The sequence below is a fragment of the Cydia strobilella genome, chromosome 6 (assembly GCF_947568885.1).
Source record: "Cydia strobilella chromosome 6, ilCydStro3.1, whole genome shotgun sequence".
NCBI classification, from domain to species: Eukaryota; Metazoa; Arthropoda; class Insecta; order Lepidoptera; family Tortricidae; genus Cydia; species Cydia strobilella.
The window spans coordinates 13,425,632-13,447,951 of NC_086046.1; the positions used below are offsets into that span (position 1 = coordinate 13,425,632).

At 36.7% G+C, this 22,320-nt stretch overlaps 1 protein-coding gene across 2 annotated transcripts in view; it reads left to right on the forward strand.

Annotated features, from left to right (window-relative positions):
• The window catches only part of LOC134742437 (transmembrane protein 132E), a 121,805-nt gene that overhangs the window by 78,050 nt on the left and 21,435 nt on the right, over window positions 1-22,320 (forward strand). For both annotated transcript variants that reach the window (XM_063675586.1, XM_063675584.1), the window contains exons 2-4: window positions 6,614-7,445; window positions 18,413-18,556; window positions 20,439-20,706. In XM_063675586.1, the coding sequence (XP_063531656.1) occupies window positions 6,614-7,445; window positions 18,413-18,556; window positions 20,439-20,706 (1,244 nt within the window). The remainder of the gene's footprint in view (window positions 1-6,613; window positions 7,446-18,412; window positions 18,557-20,438; window positions 20,707-22,320) is intronic.

Here is a 22,320-nt window from a genome sequence, read left to right on the forward strand (position 1 = left end):
ATACATTTGCACCCGTGTGTAACACAAAACTTTTCCCCTCACTATAGCGAGGAAAGTGCAACATCCACAGGCGTTAGATCATCTTCATCAACTGGAATCACTAATTTTTTTACGATATTATAATAAAAAACTCTGGAAATGCTGTACTTTTACGTGAGAAGTTTTTAAGTAAAATTTTTGTTGACAATGTTGACATTTCTGACGTATGAAATGTCAATGATGCGTTTTGAAATTGCATCGACTTAACTTGTGCGTTCAGAATTATATTTAACATAATTATTAAAAAACAAACCTTTATTATGGAATTTTAAGGTTTATGACTTAAAATCATTAAATAAAGCTAAATCTGGTATTTTCTATTAGATTCTCAAACCATTTATTTAATGATAATTAATATCGAACGAACCATTATTATGAGCGTTTTACGTTTTGTTATCTGTCAAGCTACTTAAACACGCTCCATCCAAGGTCAAATTACTTTCCCCACTAGTGGATAAAATGCGTTTTTCCCCGCTTGTTTTAAAGGAAAAAAGACGGCTTTCCGAGCTAGTGAGGGGAAAATATTTTTTACTCTTTAACCCCATATTATGAAATATTTAATAAGTGTATTGATATATTCTTTTGCTGTGTGCGTTCTACAATTCTTTGCCAAGATAATTCGTGTTTTTTTTCCGTTCAAGTAGAAAATAGTATAATTTGGGTAAATGCGTCCCTAATCTGTAGACGCATTTATCCAAACCTTGTTTCCAGATGTTTTAAACCTTTTTAGCCGATTAAAAAACGAATATAAAAAAATTTAAAGATTATTTAAGTGTGGGCGAAAGTATTTCTGGTAAAATAAAACTGGAAAATGTATTACTTATAGCAGAAAGCTTGGCAAGCAAGAAGCAAGTTCCGTTCCGTAGAAAAGCTAGCATTAGAAAATGTTGTATGGTCGAAGGGCTGAAATTTTAACTTCGCGATCTTTTCTACTGACGAAACTCTCTTGCATAGCTGCTAAAACTACGTATCAAGTATACTGGTAAAACTATGTATCTAGTAAAAAAGGTTATTGACCACTGACTTTGGGGCAAATGCGTTACATAGACGCAATTACCTCAACATTATTGACGCATTTTGCCAAGTATAAAAAATATCCTCCAAGAATTTGACATGGATTTTTTCCAAAACAGAAGTATTATTAATACAAATTGTGGTTCGCATGTCTTAGTTAATATTAAATTTATTGAGCACATTTATTACTAATGCATTTGCATTACCGATATCGTGGTTTCAGCAGTTACTCTTTACCTAGACGCCTAGACATTTGTGTCATCGAGATCTGTAATTTTTACAAATAGCGAGTCCAATTCTGCTTCATATGCATTTTCTTTGACGTTACGCAATAAAACTGTAATCGCCAATTTGGCAATCGTGCATTGCACAGAATTGCTCGAATTCGAGGAAAAGCGTCTAGCAGTCTTGTATGTACAGACGCGGCTTTATTCAAATAAATAAATATTTAGATACATATAGTTATGTAAAACTGTGTAACCATTTGCATCTGTCCTATATAGATACTTAATTACATTTAGGCGAAATGAACGGAATAAGACAATATACGGACACCCTTCCTTATTTGTGATAAAATAATGAACCTACTCTTGTGTGCGTACCATCCATCATCATCATTGCACCTTGTCAATCAAAAAGGACATACACCCCGTACATACCAGCATACGTATCAACCCTCTCAGCTAGCACACGGTCGTAGCCAACACCTGGGAAATGGGTACGGATAATAAAGAGCTTTAGCACGTGACGCAGTAGGAACAAAGAAAAATTCACAGCGCTTCCAACCCCATTCGAGATGATACGTCTGGCTGTTTGCAAAGAAACAACATGCCAATATGCGGCGAATGAAAATGCTTTTTCATTCGTGTTGTGGCACGGAGATATGGAAATACGTGTACGAGTATAAAGAGTAAACACGTTAATCGTTTTGTTTGAGGAAGAAATATATTTATGTATGTTCTGTTGTGTTGTGAAGCCTGTAACAGAAGCAAATATTTCAACGAATGCTAATATTATTCCATTTATCCTTTTTATGGTTCCGAGGTTTAAAGTCAGGTACCTATAAGATCTACCAGTTAGTGATTTAAAAAAAAAAACATTAAACTTAAACAAGCTTTTTGCTAATTTACCGAAGTACCAAGGTAGAATTACATTTTTAGCAAAAAAAAACTTCTTGTTTTTTTTTTGTAAATAAAACGGAACTGTTTTAACTGTTTATATATTGCTGTTAGGTCGCATTAAGTGTACCTACTGTTGTGCGTTGATGAAACATTAAATTTAACGAAAGCTTTAAACAAAAACTATTTATCATTTAATTCGATCTGCACGGTGTAGCCACACAAAGCCAACGTGGAAAATACCATCCTCTACAGGAAACCGGAAATAGTGACCGCAGCGCAAAAATTAAAAAAAGATGTAAAAATAATGTTTCTAGTAACAGGAGGCTGATTCTGTTTCAACAATTTGATATGGTTTTTATCTTATTTTGATACGACCGTAAGCATCACTCAGCGTTAGGGGCTCACGCTGATTGATGCTGACAAAATGGAATCAAGAGTCTCATACATTTCGCTCGCAGTTATTGGTAAGTGTAAGATGCCCGATAACACGACTCAAGATCGTATCAAAATGAGACGAAAAACATATCAAATTGTTAACACAGAATCAAAATATGTATCCTATACAATAAGTGTAAAGGAGACACTTATTATATAGGATACATATCAAGTTACTTGATAGAAGACGGAACGTTTGCGATCAGTTAATATTCCTATTGGATATTCAAGTTACTGTAAGTACCTACTTCACAAATTCGAAACATTTATGTCGTTGCATATTCAGGTTGCACGTATTCATGAATACCTATCGGTAAAATTTCAGTTCGTCGCATGACGTCACGGCCCGTGGCAACATGGCCTGACAAATGGACAAATATTTACCCGTTCATGACCAACACATTACCCAATTCACTTTATTGTCGTGCTCGCTTCATCTGTCAAATTATAACCGTACAATCCGTACGTCGCGAATATTTCATTATGAAAATGAATTATATTTCACTTGTTTGCCAGTGATATATATTGTTTTGCGATGCAAATTAAATAAAAAATATGTCAGGGATTCGTGGCAGTTACACGTTCATAGAATGGACCCTGACAGATTTCCACGTGAAGTCATGTTCGGACAGATTGCCGAAGCTAAGAGACCGGTTGGTCGACCCGTACTCCGTTTCAATGATTCCTGTAAACGCGACATGAATGGCTTCAAGTTGAACTAATACAATCGTGCAAAATTAACCACAAAACTGTTAACGTTAAGTGTAAATTCGTAGTACAATAGGGTTGATATATGACCCACATAGCATTTATAGATTTGGAGAAAGCATTTGACAAGATAGACTGGATAAAGATGATGAACATTATGAAAACAATAGGAATATATTATAGAGACAGACGAATTATATATGCATTATATAAGGAACAGGAAACTATAGTAGAAATAGGACAGGAAAAAGGAAAGGCGAAAGTAAGACAGGGAGTGCGTCAGGGTTGTCCACTCTCGCCACTAATTTTTAATATATTCATTGAAACCGCCATCAGAAAACTTGTTGAACTGGAAAAGGGGGGTGTCGAAATTAACGGAGAAAGGTTTTATTTCGTTAGGTTTGCAGATGACATAGCAGCCATAGCCGAAAATTCTATAGAACTAGAACAGCTTGTAACGGAAATGGACCACATATTTACAGAATTTGGACTTAAAATCAACATCAATAAAACAAAAACATTAATAACATCTAAGCACAATAACAAAATAGATCCTATAAAAATCAGAAATACAGTAATTGAGCAAGTAAAAAGTTTTAAATACTTAGGAAGCATTATAACATGCAACTCCAGATGCACTTCGGATATCGTCACAAGCATAGCCATGACTAAAAAAGCTTTCAACACCAAAAAATACCTATTTAAAGCAAGGATATCCCGAAACATTAGAAAGCGATTTATCAAGACGTAGGTCTGGAGTATAGCGTTATATGGTAGCGAGACGTGGACATTAACCCAGCGTGATAGAGACAGACTAAGCGCTTTTGAAATGTGAACATGGAGAAGAATGGAAGGTATAAGCTGGAAGGAGAGGAAAACGAATGCAGAAGTATTGGATTTGGTAGGTGAGAAGCGATCTCTGCTGAGAATGATTGAAAACAGAAGGGGAAACATGTTGGGGCACCTGATACGGCACGATACTTACATAAAGTCTATAATAGAAGGAAGAATAGAAAAAAAGAGAGGCAGAGGAAGACCGAGACGTGCGTTTTTGGACCAAGCCAAGGAGAAAATCAACGTAGTGACGTATCAGGAGCTCAAAACAGTGGCAGAAAGAAGAACGGAGTCGCGGTTACTCCACCGACAAGAGCCAGGCTCTTAAGAGTTATGATTATGATGGTATCAGTCGATCAGGTTTGTTTTGAGGATCAAATGTCTGTATGGGACCCATTGTCTTAAGAGCCCGTTATCGATTATAGTCGCAAAAATGTAAAATTGATAGATTTAGTCGCAGAAATTGTACACCTTATGATACGTAATAGAAATAACAAGAACTGGTTTCTATTAGCACGTCTTCTCATTCTTGCCGTTTTACAGATCTGAAAACAGACTCACTAAATTAGTAATGTTTTTTTTCTGATGGATGTTTAGGTAAACGTCGTAAACCACTGATTTTGTCGCTCTTATTTGTAAATTGCGTAGTTTGGACGGCTAAAAATGGTAATTTTGTATTACACATATCCTGTACTCCACCTTTTACAGACTACATTTTTATTATTATGACTTTGAAGTAATGTAAATGAAAGTTAGACGAAATCAATTTTCTCCAGGAATTACTTCAAAACAAGTGTCAATTTCTCTGAAAAGCGACTTAATTTCTACGTTTTTTTATACTTAAACAATCTACAACATTTGCTGAAACTGTTTTTATACATCAATTTGTATAATTTACCACCATAATTTTTGGATGAATTTTTAAAAACTGCTCCTCTTCATATATTACCGGTGACGCAAGCTCGCGACCTCATTACTAAAAGGCAATATGAGAAGACGTGCTAATAAAAACCAATACTTGTTATTTAGATATTACGTAACAAAACGTATATAATTTCAACGACTAAATCTATCAAAACACTGATTCAATCTATCAATTTTACATTTTTGCTCCAAAATCGTTACCGTGCTCTTAAAGCAATACAAAAGTCACAAAATGATGGTTAAAGTCTGGCACCCGCACTTTACTGACGAAACGCTTCATCAAAATGACATTACATCGTGACGTCAGCATGTAACGTGGCTATCGCTTAAAAGAGTTAGAAGCCGTGGAAAACAAGGAAATAGCGATTTTGTCATTGAAATATTGCGTTTATGTATATTGTTGCTGTACAATTTTTTTTAAATCAAATATATGGAATCGAATGGTACCATTATTTTTTTCCTATTTGGAAGTTTTTTTTTATTTACTGATGTCTTGTATTTATCTATTAAACCCATATATTTTTTAAGTTTCCAATTTATTGTGATAAATTGCTCATTTTCTATCTGTTTAGTTAAACAGACATGTTGAATTTTATAACAAAATCTAGTTAGATTTAGTTATAAAATTCAACATGTGGAAAATACCCTATTGTTAAACAGTTGATGAAGCGGGGCCGGTACCACTTAAAATTTATCCATGTTTTGTATTCAAAATAAAATAGCAATAAAATTGTAATTCTAGGCAGTTTAAATTCTAAACTTTTATTCCACGCATTTTCATCTCATTCACGGAAATCAAAAGGATCTTTCCATTTCTTATAAACATTAGGTACAAACGTGACATAAATCCCTCTTCCCTAAACGAGGTCGTGCCTGACACGTGACGTGACGACCCATCCGTCATACACAACAAGAACCCACTCACGACTTCTCATACTTTATAAACTTACTCGTATTTCATGCCTATTGCGTATCTTTCACAATCGTGAAAATGTTTATTTTGTGTATTTAAATATGTAGTTACCTTTCACACTTGCTGTAGTCACATTGTCACAAATCGCTTATATTCGTAATTTCTTTTCTGATAAAATCGATACCAAAGTACTTCGTATTTATAATATTTGAAACTTTCGCGTTTTGAACACATATTAAATCACATTTACAATCGGGTCTATAAATTCGCGATAGACCCGATTATAAATGTACTTCGTATTTGCTGCAAAGATAGGTATTGAAAGATGCCAAAAAACTAATGTGTGAAGAAACAAGTAAGTAGTAAATATACCCCTTACTTATAAATATCGGAATGTTTGTAAACAAAGTGAGAAAGAAGCGACATCTCACTGCGGGCAGAATACAGTTGGAAGGGTGCCAGCGCGTTATGCCACGACGCGCTTTATTTCGCCACGACAAACGAAATGAAATATTTAAGCTTTTTCTTCTGCCATAACTGGATTAGTAACTTTGTTGTTAGGTTAGATATCTTTATATAAGTTTTTTTTTCTGTTATTTAATTTGTCCTCATTTTGTTGTTTCAGGTACCGTTCTCGGCGTAGAGGTCCACTTTGAAAACAAAGATAGCGGTTTTTTTCTAAAGCACACGGCAAGATGGAGCGGTGCGGGTCCGCCCCCAGAACCGATGGGCACAGCTCTGCCTGGAGCTCTGCTGTCCCTGGACCGATTTACAGTGCTCCAGGGGTCCGCACCAGCCTCTGTTCGCGCCACGTACGGACCCTTCTCCACCAAACAAACAGTGCCAGCGCGCTACACGGTACCTGATCCCTTAGAACCGCCTAGAAGAAACGCAACTCTAGTGGAACTACAAGAAGCGACAGCACACAGACTTGACGTATCAGCACATTTAGTGTTTAGAGAACTCCCTCGAGATGCACCCGTGTTGCGTGTGCTCTTTCATACGGGTGGAGAAGGGGGAGCTAGAAGAGCTGCCACTCGACCTAGAAGAGTTTGTATAACATTACACGCCACTTTAGGCACAAAGTCATTGACGGCAACATGTGGTCCAGAAGGGGAAGAGGGCGCTTGCTTAGCCGAGCTGACAATTCCTGCATCTTGGTGGCCAGCAGATGGAAAAGGAAAACGGCCGCCTCGAACAGTGCGATTAGCGTACAGCGCTGCTGAAGCTAGTAGTGGAGAATCCGGGGAAGGCGCTTGTGGGCGGGTTTCTGTGCAGCCAGCGTGGCCTCTGGGAGTCGTCACTTTAGCAGGGGCAAGAGCTGGATACCGTGAGGCGCGAGCTGGGTCTTCAGCTCTTCTGCTACCAAGAGCGCCATTATATCCGCATTCCCGATTACATCTGCCTTTTGTCGTCCGACGGGATGCCGCTCATTCTACTGGACACGTTGTTATCAGGTGAGTAATCTACACAAAATATACATTAATTTCATTTCATTTGTTAAATAGGAGTGTAACAAAAATAGTAAATATTTCCAAAATGGAATAAGCAATATCAAAGTGACATGACACTGCGCCACCCAAGATCTCTGCCGCTGACAGCGCGCGGCACCCGAAATGCTATGTCACTGCAAAAGCCACTTCACGTTAACGACGCCCGAATAACTTGTCTGTCTCTCTATTACGTCAGTTCGACTTGGTAGAATTCGTGTTTACACTTTACAGTCCCACCCAACGAGGTTTATTGAGTGTCACCGTGATTGTGTTTTATGTGTGGGAGTACTTAGTAGTTGTTGCGAGAGTCGGCACAAGACGATATTAATATCAAAATATTAAAATAGGAAACTCATTAAAGCTATTCAAGTCACAAATGTCACAATTTAGCGTATAAAATTAAAACTAGTGAGAACGCAGACATTAAATGAGTTGAAAATAAATATATATTATTATAAATATTAAGGTCTAAATGCTTCTAATCATTTAAATACGAGTTTGTTTTGGCATGTATTTAACAGATCACCAGATTTAGTAAAATTTAACACCAAGAAATTCATTTTTACCACCAAAAATAATGAATTATCACCAAAATAAGAACTCCTATTTAATGAGAAATGATTCCCAAATTTGTACCATATTTTTATCCTTTTAAAACAAATAACACCAAAATAATCATTTTTAACCCAAAAATTGTAAACGATCACCAAACTTAGAACTCCATTTTAATGTGAAATTATAACCAAATTTTTTAATCTTGTTATCCTATTAAAGCAAATGACTCCAAACTAATCATTGTAAACCCAAAAATAGTAAATGATTACCAAAATTAGACCCCCATTTTAATGTGAAATTATAACCAATTTTTTTAATTTTGCTATCCTATTAAATTCATTCAATCCTAGCAAATAACTTGAAGTCGGTTAAAAATGTGCAAATATTTATCATCTTGTTATTCCATTAAATTAATTAATCCACTTTACACTTTTTTCTAGTAGCATTTCGTTTCTGTAAGGGTCGCAGTTCTAACCTAACCTAACACACTTTTATAAAAGCATTTCTTTTCGGTAAGGGTCGCAGTTCGAACCTAACCCACTTTTCTTGTAGCATTTCGTTTCTGTAAGGGTCGCAGTTCTAACCTAGCCTAACCCACTATTTTTGTAGCACTTCGTTTCTGTAAGGGTCGCAGTTCTAACCTAACATAACCCAATTTTATAGTAGCATTTCGTTTCTGTAAGGGTCGCAGTTCGTTCGGATAGCATTTCGTTTCTGTATGGGTCACAGTTCTAACCTAACCTAACCCAATTATCTGATAGCAGTACGGTTCTGTGAGGATCGCAGTTCTAACCTTACCTAACCCACTTTTCTTGTAGCACTTCGTTACTGTAAGGGTCGCAGTTCTAACCTAACCTAACCTACTTATCTGGTAGCATTTAGTTTCTGTGACGATCGCAGTTCTAACCTAACCTTACCCACTTCTCTAGTAGCATTTCTTTTCTGTAAGCGTGGCGCGTGACTGAATTGAGGATTGGGTCCGGCGAGCGCGGCGCGTGCGGTGCGGTGTACGGGGGATTGAGCGGGAGGGGCTAGTAATTTTGGCATCATTTTACTTTATTTGGTAATATGTATACATTTTTTGGTAATCATAGTGGTTTATTTAAGTGAAAATATCGCATTAATTTGCCCTTCAAGATTTGGTGATCATTAATTATATTTGGTGATCATTCATGATTTTTGGTGTTTGAATACAATTTGAAGTGCAGTCGTGATTTAAACAGGTGGTAGTTTTGTAATTTTAGACCTTATTTTTTTGGTGTTTAGTTTTTTTTTTTTGGTGAAAGCGATTTCTTTATTTAGGGTACCAGAGTATTTTTTGGTGGTCATTATATTAGGTGCCGTTTGTTTTTATTCACTTTGCTGTTGGCTTAAGAAATCAATGCTTTGATTAAATTGATCTCATGCTTTTCTAGTCGGTAATTGTCACCAGCCTGTGTGTTTTCAGCCGAAAAAATTGTTTTATTTCAAAAAGTATTTTTTCTTAAAAAAATATTTAGAAACGAACGATACCTACGTTAGGTATCTTGAATCTAGTATTTCAAATACCATTTCTGAAGGTATCTTGTATCTGATCTAAATATTTACTTGACTTTCTAGTATTTTGTATTTTAGATACTTTTTGGGGAATCTTGTGTACAACATCTCATCTCCAACCATGTGAACCATGCTATGGTTGTACTGCCTACTCAAATCAGTGTATCATCCTAAGCTGGGTATTAAATATGCTTAAAGTTGCGGTACGCGGAATAGACGAGGCGGTATCGAGTTTGGTCGAACACTTTATGGGCTGCGGCGTCTGAGCCGAAGCACTGAGCTGGAGTGTCATTCCGACCATTTACCGAGCACATGCAAGTCGTACGCTCTGGCCTACCAGTAAAGTGAGAACACATAGATGTTATGAATCTCGAGATCAAGTTACACTGGTTATCCGAAAACTGAATTTGCTAGCCCTTGCAAAGCCAATGGGAATTCAGGTCTTGGACACTCAGCCGAGCCGCGCCCGTTAAAAGTTTTCCGTGGCCACAACCTCAAGTGAGCTCGGCAATAAATGACTTAAAAGCCGTTTGTTTATAGCGAGGAGCTCTTCAATGAGTGTTACAATTTTACATTTGACGCTGTTCGATTTTATTTTTCTATTGAGAGAAATATTTTTGGTATAATGTTTTGTATTTTACTCTGTTGAGTACCTGCGTATTCGGCTTTCAGTGGACATCATGAAATGACATATCAGTAAGATATTAGTAGGTATATGACTAGGACAACGGCGGCATAAACGCTGATAATATTTTTGGAATCGCTTAACTTGTCCAATTGTACATCGACAAACGCCAAAAAAATATATATAAAAAGTCACGTGACTATTTTCATACATTTTTTCTGTCCAAGATTTTCATTCTGACAGTGGGAGACACTCCTCCTTTTGGGCATTCTCGGCTCCGTTCAGCTCAGCATTGCTCCGAGCAATTATTAGGGTTGGCACAACTTCACGTCCCTCTGCGTGCACATCCACAGATAAGATAATGACTTGAATTTTGACAACCCTAAATAGCCGCAAGGGATAGTGCCATACATTAGAAAGGGACAGCATGATTCGACCCTGAATCGCTGTCAAACTTCGGTTTTGTAGGAAGTGTCCTTTCTGTACGGTAGTACTATTATTTATTCTTTGATTCTGATTAATACCGTGTGGTTATTAAGTACATAGCTCATATAAAAGACATAAAATGTAATTTTTTCGAGTTATTTACATTCTAACTAACGTAGTACCTAATTTAAATTAGCCACTCGTTATTTATATGTGCGAGTGGAAAAATATATTTAAATTAGGGGGAGTAAAGCCAGGAAATTAGAAGGAAACCAAATATCTGGCGCGCCGCGCGAAACTGGCGACGAAAGACATGATTTATCTCAATCACTCTGATAATATACTTCTTCAAAATCTTGCTCCTCTGATCTTTCGGTATAATTTCAATTTCAATTATTTAATTCAGGCAAATGCCCATATAATTTGTTAGTAATACAATTAAATTACTAACAAATTATATGGACATTTGCCTGCATTGAAATTCTCTGAGCTTTCGGTATAATAAGAGTATCAGAAATTACGGAAAATTAAGCCCTTTTACTTTGACATGAGGTTAAAACTTAAAATCGGGTGGTCATTTTTGTCGTATAAAACCGGAGTTGCCCCGTTAAAGGGTATCGGTTGAAGTCTGCCATTGTAAATATAGTCTGGCTTCCGTGTGTTTTTTAGGGTTCCGTACCCAAAGAGTAAAAACGGGATCCTATTACTAAGACTCCACTGTCCGTCTGTCTGTCTGTCACCAGGCTGTATATCATGAACCGTGATAGCTAGACAGTTGAAATGTTCACAGATGATGTATTTCTGTTGCCGCTATAACAACATATACTAAAAAGTACGGAATCCTCGGTGGGCGAGTCCGACTCACACTTTTCCCGTTTATTTTCATGTCATTTTCTTGTTCTTAAAACGTCTAAAAAGTCAATATTAAGACTACAGATTTGCCTTAACCCCCTCTTTAAAGGGTGTTATAGTAGTTAAGTATTTATTACATGTAATGTTGCGCACGAAGTAAAACTAAAAAGTTATTATTTCTTATTAGTCCAAAATTAATTGTCGGTTACCCGCGAACATCGCTAACTAAATTTTAGAAGAAAATAATACCTGATGGGTACATAAAAACAATAGTCAGTAATGGTACCTAAGTTCCTAAGTAAGAGAATAAGCGTTCAGTCGGACTAAGTTTTTCTTGAAATAACTAATACATTAAAAAAAGACGCGGCCTTTCTAAAATCTGATAAGTTCCCAAGCGGCTTAGTTATCAGAGATTTCTTCTTGGAAACTTTGCCGTTTGATATGTTAAGCAGCTTCGTTCTTCGGCAACTATTGAACTTCATTTATTTATTCGAATTTAAGAGACAATCTCTTGTTGGTGCACATCCTTCCAGTTTTTTTTATTCTAAATGCAAGCTCCTCTACTCCACCTCCACGTCTCTATTTTCTTTTGTTTAATCTAAGTAAGTAACATTTTTTCGGCTTTCACAACTTCCTTTGATCTTGCTCTCCAATTTTTTGTTTAAATTGTCCTGATATATTAGGCAATTACTTATACTTATTTATTGTAATTTTACACCCTTAATATTATATAGGTACCATTCTACATTCCAGTAGGTACGGTTTTTATCTCAATTCCTATTGATGCGCGAGTTAAGCTAGAATTAATAGTTTACCTAAAAAAGTTTTTCTTTGCCATTCGAAAGTAAAGTTAAATTAATTTAATACAAAAAATGGCGCAAGTGCGTGTCCATTATTTGAAGTTAAATTTTACTGTATTTGCAAAATCAATCAATTTGTTATATCCAATGATATCTGTGATAGCGTATGTGTGTGTATTACATTACATTCATGCGTCTCCTCGCTTTGCATGATAGCTTTATATTTACACACGCAGTGAAGTATTATAATTAAATTAACATGATACATTGTGGCGCGTGCGGTACGAGCACGGTACGAGTATGGGAACAAAGCCGGCCCCCAACGAAATAGCATTAACTGATATTTTAGTTATTTAGTGCTGGTACGAGAAGTAAGTAGGTAGTACTTTAGATATTTACGCTTTTATCAGGTTTATACGCATAATAATCTACTTTTAACTCAAAATATTATTTCTTCTCGTAGACAACATGCAGTTTAGAACCGTCAGTTACAAACATCATCTTATGCTAATTATGAAAGCAATTTATTGATGCAATCATTATTATAACAAAAAATATGGAATTATTGTTAAGGTGGCAGATTTAATCATAATAATTTCACATAAAAAAGAATAAAAAACCTAGCCTAAAAATGCTGGATTCAGTTCTAAATGTCAATAAAATAACAACAAAATTAATACTTACATTGAAATCTCGATTTCATAATTATAGAAATTACTAGGTTTTGCCCGCGACTTCGTCTGCGTGGAGTTAGTATTTGGGTAGCTTATTTGTTATCTAATCTGCTATTTATCGATTCCCCATACAAACTTCCATCTCCCTTTTCACCCCCTTAAAGGATGACTTCTGAGATAAAAACTACCCTATGTTCTTCCCCGGGACTCAAACTATCCCTATAGATACCAAATTTCAACTAAATCGGTTCAGCGGTTTAAGCGTGAAGAGGTAACAGACAGACAGACAGACAGACACACTTTCGCATTTATAATATTAAGTATGGCTGTATGCTTTTTTGAGCTTTATACCAAATGCAGTCTCTTCGCCGTTCTGTGCGAATCTGACTCGCTCTTTCCCAGCAGTTGTATAGGTTTAATAATACTGAAACCGGGAACACCCAATAATTCCGAAATATGTTTTCCGAATTTCATAAGCACGATTTTCATAATCCCGATTTTTTATAAGTCCGAAATATCAAAATTACGATTTTTAAAAACACGATGGAAGAAAATCACGAATGTGCTATTTCCGAAAGTTTAAAATCCGATTGTCATTTTACCGAAAGCTTAAAGTTCCGATTTAACACTTTTCCGTAAAAATGTTTTTCCGAATTCTTAAATTCCGAAAAACCATTGTCCGATCGGAAATAAGATAATTCGGAATTCAGAAATTCGGTCTTTTGTAAGGTCGGAAATATGAAATTCGTGATATTCAAATGAAGACACGTTTCGTTTGAGTAATTCGGTATTCAGAATTTCGGTCTTTTGTAAGGTCGGAAAAATGAAATTCGTGATATTCAAATGAAGACTCACGTTTTAGTAATTATTACGGGTGCCTGTCGTGCCGCATCACGTTAAATTCGGCATTCTTAAATTCGGCATAAAATATTTTTGACATAAAATCGGCATAAATAAATTCGGATTCGGAGATTCGACCTCCAAGAAAACGAACTGTTGCCAGATAAGTGGGTTAGGTTAGGTTATAACTGCGACCCCGAAATAAACGAACTCTTGCCAGAAGTGGGTTAGGTTAGGTTTGAACTGCGACCCCCAAGAAAACGAACTGTTGTCAGAAGTGGGTTAGGTTAGGTTAAAACTGCGACCCCCCAGAAAAGGAACTGTTGCCAGAAAAGTGGATTAGGTTAGATTAGAACTGCGACCCTCAAGAAAACGAACTTTAACAATATATTCGGAATATCGTTATTCGGAAATTTAAAAATTGGGATATTTAAAATAGGAATACCGTCAATTCGGAATAAGGGTAATTCGGAATTCGTGATTTCAAAAATTGTAAATGTAAAATTCGGTGTTTGTCACCATCGGAATTGTTATAATCGGAATTATGTGGTTCGGAATTTACAAAATTCGACTTTTCGGCTTTTCAGAAATATATATCTTCGTGATTTTCATCATTCGTAATTACGACAGTCGGAATTTTGATAGGTTGAGCATTTAAAAATCGGAATAATAAAATTCGGTATTCTGAAAGCATAACGTTTTTCGGAATTATGTAGTGTACCCACTGAAACCACCTTATTCATAGGCCATCTTCATACTTTCTTTGAAAGGCTCTCAATTACTTGTCATTGCCATTGGATAATGTGTACGTGTAACATGTGTAACGTGAATTTTATTTTATGTTTTGTTGGAATAAAAAGGTTCAAGAGAATATTTATTTTGTTATATAATGGTCAGATATTTACATACTGCACCTGTGTTATATTGTTGCATGATAGTTTTGCAAAACACTAAAATTAAATCAGCTCGCGTATTCAGTGGTGCAAGCCCCCGCGACCGGGCTAACGCTAAATGTTATTTAGTACTGCGCCACCAAGCAATTCGGGGTAATCTAAGCGTTGAGCTTTCATATAAAATTGGATAAAGGGTATCAAACATTTCGTTCTCATTTGTCATTCCAATACTTACATTTTTATTTTGTAAAATATTTTCGATTCTCGTTTAACGATCAACGATCGTCATCCTGGCTACGTCCTAGCTAGTAAAAATTTAAAAAATAAACGGTTTTCACAGTCTACCTATCAGATTCTGCTTACCTCAACATGATTGTTGCTAAGCCGTACCACAGAAGCCTTAGTTGCTAAACCCGCAGCGTGTAAACCATAGTTGCTGTTACTCGATCGGCGTAAATATACTACGTACCGTTGCTACTTCACCGCTATTGATATTGGCTTACTCATGTTGCTGTTTTATTGAAAAATATTTAAATAACTTTCTTGCGAAAATATTTTCTTTTTCAGTTACAATAAATGTACCTATCTAAGCTTATTTTTTATAATTATATGTCCCTAAAATGTAGGTATTTACTAGAGCTAATTGTTCACGCTTGCTCTCTATTCTAACATTTCTAACCAATTCCTAAATTGAAATAAATGTCATATACGAAGGAAAAAATTACCAAAGCCTCCAGTGCAGTCCAGAGCTGACTGGAGGCTTTGGTAATTTTTTCCTTCGTATATGACATTTATTTCAGTTTATAGTTTTAGTAGTCATAGTATGTCTACTTGAAAAAACACAAATTTTAATATTTTCATAGAAAATAATTTAATTTGTTCTTAGAGCAATTCCTAAATGTGGTATACCTATGTATTTAATCCAGTAATAATACTTTTTTTCTACTAACTTCTTAAGAAAAAAAGTAAGGTTTTGAGTTATGAGTACCTAGTTATCTAAAGGGTGGGTATATAATAGGGGAATCATGGCGGCGCAAGTACGCTCTGCGCACCACCTGCTGTAACTCCGTACATCTGTGCCAAGTTTGAGTTACGAGCGGCGAGCTCAGGACTAAAGCTTTTCGCGTAAATGGAAATTTATACCGCACCGGCTTAGGCAGCCTAGGTGCCGAATTTATACTTTGATGTACGGATACTAGGACTGAACGAGAAATAAATATGTATAAGAGGCGACGGATAAGGTTTTATTTATGAGCTAATAGGATTAATTCTGATTTCTATTTTGAATCCCAATTAGATTAGATAAGATTTATATTTATTTTCATAATAGCATTATTAGACAATATAAATTGTTAATCTCATTGCTTACTGGCCTCAGGCGAGCATTTGACTCGGATAAACCAGTGTAAACATTATTTTTGATAAGATAACTGATAGGTAATTGCAACCGATCTTGTATTACTTAAATACTACCTTAAGTAATACTGGTTTATCAGACTTGTAGAAATTACATACTATGTTCTCGTTTGAAATAGGACATGATCGTACAAAGCTTCTTACTAACACCTGACGTCCATTCAGAGCGGTCCGGTTTAGGAGGTATAGAGTTTAGAGATATGTTGAATAGGATTTAGGAATGGTCTAGAACGGTCGTATATTTCTTTGGGCCAAGTTACGTCATTCTTAGTGGATATCTCAATCATCGATCTTTAGTTATGAATAAATTGACATAGAAGTATTTTAATACGTGTTAAATATCAATTTGAGTTTAAATAAACAGTTATAAAAAAGGGCAATGGGACATAGCTCTTTGTTGGCCTTCCGGCTGCAAGTTCAGACAGTGCTTTCTCGCAAACTTTGAAAGCAAATTTCATACAAAATTCCTCTGCCTGGTGCCAAATGGTGTGTTTTAGCTATGCAAAAACTCGACAGCTGGGGCGCTCAAGAGTTACAAAAAGTTCGAAAACTATTTGTTGCATTGGCATTGCCGTCCAGCGTGGTAATACCGCCAGCCTTCTGGCATGCTATTGTCTGTCGCAGTGATAGAGCTCAGTTTCTTTTTGTGAATTATCGAATTTTATTTTTAGTTTTACTAAAAAGACCTCATTCAATTTTCTATCGAGGATAGTGTACAGTAGGTATTATCAGTATCAATATTAACGGATAGAACGACGTGCGAAAAATATTTGCCACCCGCGCTACTGTTAATGCTGACTGTATTTTTCCTGAAACCATTTATTGGTTTAGTTTAGTTACGCGGGGATTTTATAGTAGAGAGTAGCTGAGTTTTGGGACTAAAACTAGTTTATATATTACCAGAGATTGTCTGGAAGAGATCGCTTTTTAGCGATAAGACCTTCTGTTGTTTACCTCTGCTTGTGTTTCTATTTTCTTTTGTATTGTTTTCTTTAATTGAGGTGTGCAATAAAGGGTATTTGTACATTGCCACTCACTTAAAAACGTAATAAGAGCCTCACGTCTTTGCGCAGCAATGGGACAATATCGGCTCGTAATAATAGTAATTATTCACCGTCTGACGGAAATAAAATTGCATACTGTTTTATTAGGCAGGCGTCCGGTTCTTAGTCCATCGCTTTCACCTAACAACCTAGTTCATTTTAGATTCCATCAACTCTCATTAGTCCTTACACCTAGGCGGGTGCTACCTCTGCGTGCGTCCCATGACACGGGCAAGGGCAGCATCCGCTCGATGTACCCCTCACATTTCATTAAAGTGTCCAAAGGACCTCTACGTGTTAACTTCGGTTCCGCGCATGCCTCCCAAAGGGCCGGAACACCATTGTTCCGTGATGGGAAAGACATACAATAAAAGGTATACTTGCTACAAATCAGCTTAAAGCAGCCAAGAATTCAACCAGAAGTCTGTCTGTATATCTGACCATAACGATAACTTCTTACCAAACACCTCAGTTAAAAGACCACCGTTATACCTATAGCATAGAGTAACTTATACTAGAGCGGTACTGTCATAGTAAATTTTGTAACCCCAGTAAATTCACTGCCATCTGTCGTCACACTTTAAAACTAAAAATAAATATTTATAAAAATACGATAAAATATATTTAAATATGGATAAATGATTTTTTTATTTGCATTAATTATTTTTATATGATTTTGACCCATGTTCTTTCACTGGTATACGAGTGTAGGCCAAAACTAGTGGCGCCATCTGATCGAGAATCAAATTTTCGTGATTTTCGAGGCACGTTTTTTCCTTAGACTGTATCCATCTATTACGGAGTTATATCAATCTTTGCCTATAGTAATGGCGAGTATAGTACAGGATATACAGCAATGCATCTCTTCGTCCAAATGATTACAGTTCTCTCGATAGAAAATCGAATATACCACAAATCAATAATTTGTAATTTATTTCGCCTGAGTATTAGTTTTATATAGTTTAATAAATAAATAAATAATAAATAATTTCTTTATTCAGATACGGTGTTCCAAATTTGTTAGTTTGTTACTTAAAAGCTAGGTTATTTATACTAAAACTATTTTTATTACACACTACCTTAATTTAAAAAATATATATCCCCTGAATGGGGGTTTATAAGTGAGGACATCCAATGTCTGGCCTGTCCGCTAACATATTTAGTATGCTGTTGGAACTGTATTCTGCTTCTGATGGACATGATCTTTTTACGCATAGTTTACGCGTAGTTTAGGTAAGTTGAATGGTTCTAACAGTGTATTTGAATTGTAGAATGAAAGTGAAGTCGGGCATGCGGCTGATCAGCGTGAACGCAGCGAACTCGCGCTGGGCGGTGACGGCGGAGATCAAGCCGCGCACCGCCACGGTCACCGCCACGCGCCTCGAGCTGCCCCTCAACGACGACAACGGAGAAACGTAAGCTCATTATAATTGTGGAATGAAAGTGAAGTCGGGCCTACGGCTGATCACCGTGAACGCAGCGAACTCGCGCTGGGCGGCGACGGCGGAGATCAAGCCGCGCGCTGCCACTGTCACCGCCACGCGCCTCGAGCTGCCCCTTAACGACGAGAACGGAAAAACGTGAGCTCTTTATGACGTATTTATTTAATTGCTCACTATCGCTAACTAGGTGCATAAAATTGAAATAAAAACTAAGATTGAGTATGATGAGGAGATTAACTGGGGAAACGTGACTTCTTTTTAATACATATGGAATATCTTTACGGTTATTTTTAGTACCAAATACGCAGGCAGCTATACCCACAGTATATGTATACATACAGTAGTATTATTAGATATAGATACTTTGATACTTGTATGCCCCTTGATGAAGGGTTCCTAATTAATCTTATTACCTTTAGTGCTTTATAGTGCCGGTTTTTTTCATCTTACTAATCAAGAAAACAACAATATAGACAAAAAATACAAGGTATTAATACGATGTATGTAGGTAATTGTATTTTATTTTATTTACAGCATTTCTCTCAAACAGTACCATTGTTTATTGCTTAAACAAACATTTTGATGTTTACGATCAGTATTATTTGCAGCATTTTTTACAAATTATATTGCTCAGCCGAGTTGGCACGCAGTTTGCAGTAAGTAGCTGCTTGGCAATATCATTAGGTACAAGAAATGTAAGTAAAGCTCGTAAACGCTAGTCGGCGATAGGACAGGAACGCGATCGCAATCTCAATGCGGTGTGCACCAACGAAACGAGCACCTCGACCCGACTGGACTGCAGGACGGATTTAAAGGATCCAATTCCATTTCTATTTTCTCAACCCTACTTTCGAGCTTTCCGCGATCCTATTATAAGTAAATGGGTCAACTGCTGCGACAAAAGTTGGCGATTCGCTGAAATAACGGCTTATCTTCAGTTATTTAGCGTAAATTATTGCCCACGGCCGTGCTTGCGTGACTAGCCTATTTTCTAATGAAAATTTCACAGGCAACAATGTTTTAGTCGCAAAATTTTTAAACCATAAGTACCATAACTCGTTAAAATGTATAACTAACGAAAATGTTTACAAAAATAAATTTAATTTTACTTAATTAAATCCATTACTCTATTACAAATAAAACAAAGTACACGAAGTACTTACGTTATTTTAATTTATAACTTGCATTCATTTTACAAGTTTTGTGCAAAATGTTAACATTTATTTCTTGTTCAGTAGGTATTCCGCAATAAAATAAAGCCACGTTCTCATTTCCCCAGTAGGATTTGGTCACAATTTCGTTTACGACTAGGCATGTAATACCTATAAGGTTGCATTCCCCGAGTAGTAAATCTGCCTTGGCGGTTGCCGCGTTTTGCAGCTTAATGAAACTTGGCGTCACGACTTTTCAACTTATTATTGCTTGTATGTAGTGGTAAGCTTCCGCTAGAAACCTTGTTCTACAGATATATGAAAGTTTTTACGACTTTAGCTACCACTCCTAGACCAGGTACGCTTAGAAACTACTATATAAATAAGACTAAACTAAAGCGAACAAGTTGATGCGGTGTTGAAAATAAAGCTTATCCATTAAAGAGGACTAATTTCATGATAGTTCTGAACATCAGTAAACACTATTTCTCATACGTGTTAGGATAACAATTGAGACGATCTATCCTTAATTGCTGCACGTTAGCTAGCACTATACCTATAGTTTTCCTCTCTGCAAATTGGTCCGTGGTCGTTTTTTCTAAAATGTATTTTCGTTGATTGACTTTTCTTATAAACTAACTGATAGTTTATGTTGCCATCGATTGCATGCTCGATAAGTTTAAATCAATGTCTTTTTTTAACAGGAAAGAGGAAGACTTAAGCGGTCCCGCGGGTCCCGGTTGGGAGGAAGTCCTAACCTGGCTGGTGGAAGTAGGGGCCGAAGGAGAGGGCGACGCCGAAGGTTCGGAGGGCGACTCGGGTCGGGGCACGGCGAGGCTCAACTGGTCTGCCAAGCTGTCAGCTTCACCTGTGCCCACCACGGCCAGCGAGGAGCCACCTCATGAACACCGAGTTATTACGAGGCTTGATATTGAAAAAGATGATATACAAGCAGTTCTGCCGATTTCCAAGGTAAGTTTATTTGATTAATTCATAAAAAATATCTAGTCATAAATCCGGCAACCCTTACGTATTACACCGTACCTATTTACCTACTGCGTAGCGCTCCTGCTGGAAGACTCCCGAGAAATAGACGATATAAAAACTTGAATACCCGAGGATTTGTGTTATCCACGGATTACAAACGAGTCTATGAGATTTGTAGGTATATCGAATTTCTGGACATTTAGTATCAACTGCCTAAGTGATTGAACTAGAAATTAAACAAATAAAACAGTATGAATGATACGTTAAATAATTTATCATTGGAACTAGATTGGGGTAGTGTTTGTTTAATGAGCTTCAAAACTATACGGTTTCATACAAGATAATTCTTTATTTCGGCACCAGAATTCGAATGAACATTTCCTCAGACGCGCCCGTATTGTCGTTAGGTGAAGTGTCCCAAATTAGCAATTTATTGAGCGGTTCGATACCGTCATCAATTAGCCGCAACGTATTTTCTTCGTAATTAATGAAACGATCCTTTTATTGCTATAACGACAACTTTATCGAGTTTCATAGGCTTTTGGCGAGTCCTTGCGGCTGGCGCCGGCTTGCTTTTATGTACGAAATTGCTCAAAAAAAGGATAGTAAACCCTCCGAGGGTTGGTCGCCTCAGATTATTCTTATAATATTATTTCTTGGGAAGAATCTCTAGAGCACGTTATCGTAACAAATCCTAGAGATTAACATTTAATGGTGCGCTGTTAGTATGAATGAAGTGGCCTAATGGGAGCTTTATCGCGCGGTAATGGAGGCTAAGGAAAGCACGCCCACTCGCGAGTCTCGCGCCATAGGTACCTACTTGGGCCGTGCCCGCTAATGCCAACGAATTTTGGATAAGTGCTAACGTACTAAATATAGTTCAAAACGTAGGCGATAACGTACTGCAGCAGAAGGGAGGGTACTTAATCAATAATCATTTACGTATTTGACCTCGACTTCGTTACTGTAGAACTCTAAATTCGCCCATCAACAAACCACAAACCGCCATACCTTATTTTACACCCTGATTGTTACAAACTTGTGCATCTGTACTGGTAATTTGACGGACTTAAACGGCTCACACTTCACAAAAAAATGTCCTTAGCCTCTTATCCATCGTAAGGGATATAACTCTCAGAAAGGAATCCCACGAGATACGATATTTCGCCTAAAACTTAGTTTCCTTTCATAAAGGCCAGTCCTCCTGTTTTAATATTGATATGGCATTCAAATGAACTTGATAAACATTTATATTCTTAGATATTGACATGGATCGATAACACGTGTAGACATCATTTAAATAGGTATATCGCATATTAATAGTCACAACAGATCTCTATCTCACCTTAACATCGTTGAATAGACAAGCTGTTGTAACTCAATTTGCATAGAGCTCAGTGTGCGGTCCCTCTTAATGAAGTTAGACAATAATATTTATTAAGCAATTACTTTATCTCATATTAGCGCGAAACTCATTAACATTGGGCCGGTGGAGTAAGGCGTGTATGATGAAAAATTGACAACTTAGCCTTCAGTTACCTGCAACATTTGCAACTGAGGTGTTAATTGCAGATTGCCAATATACCAATCCTTAACGAG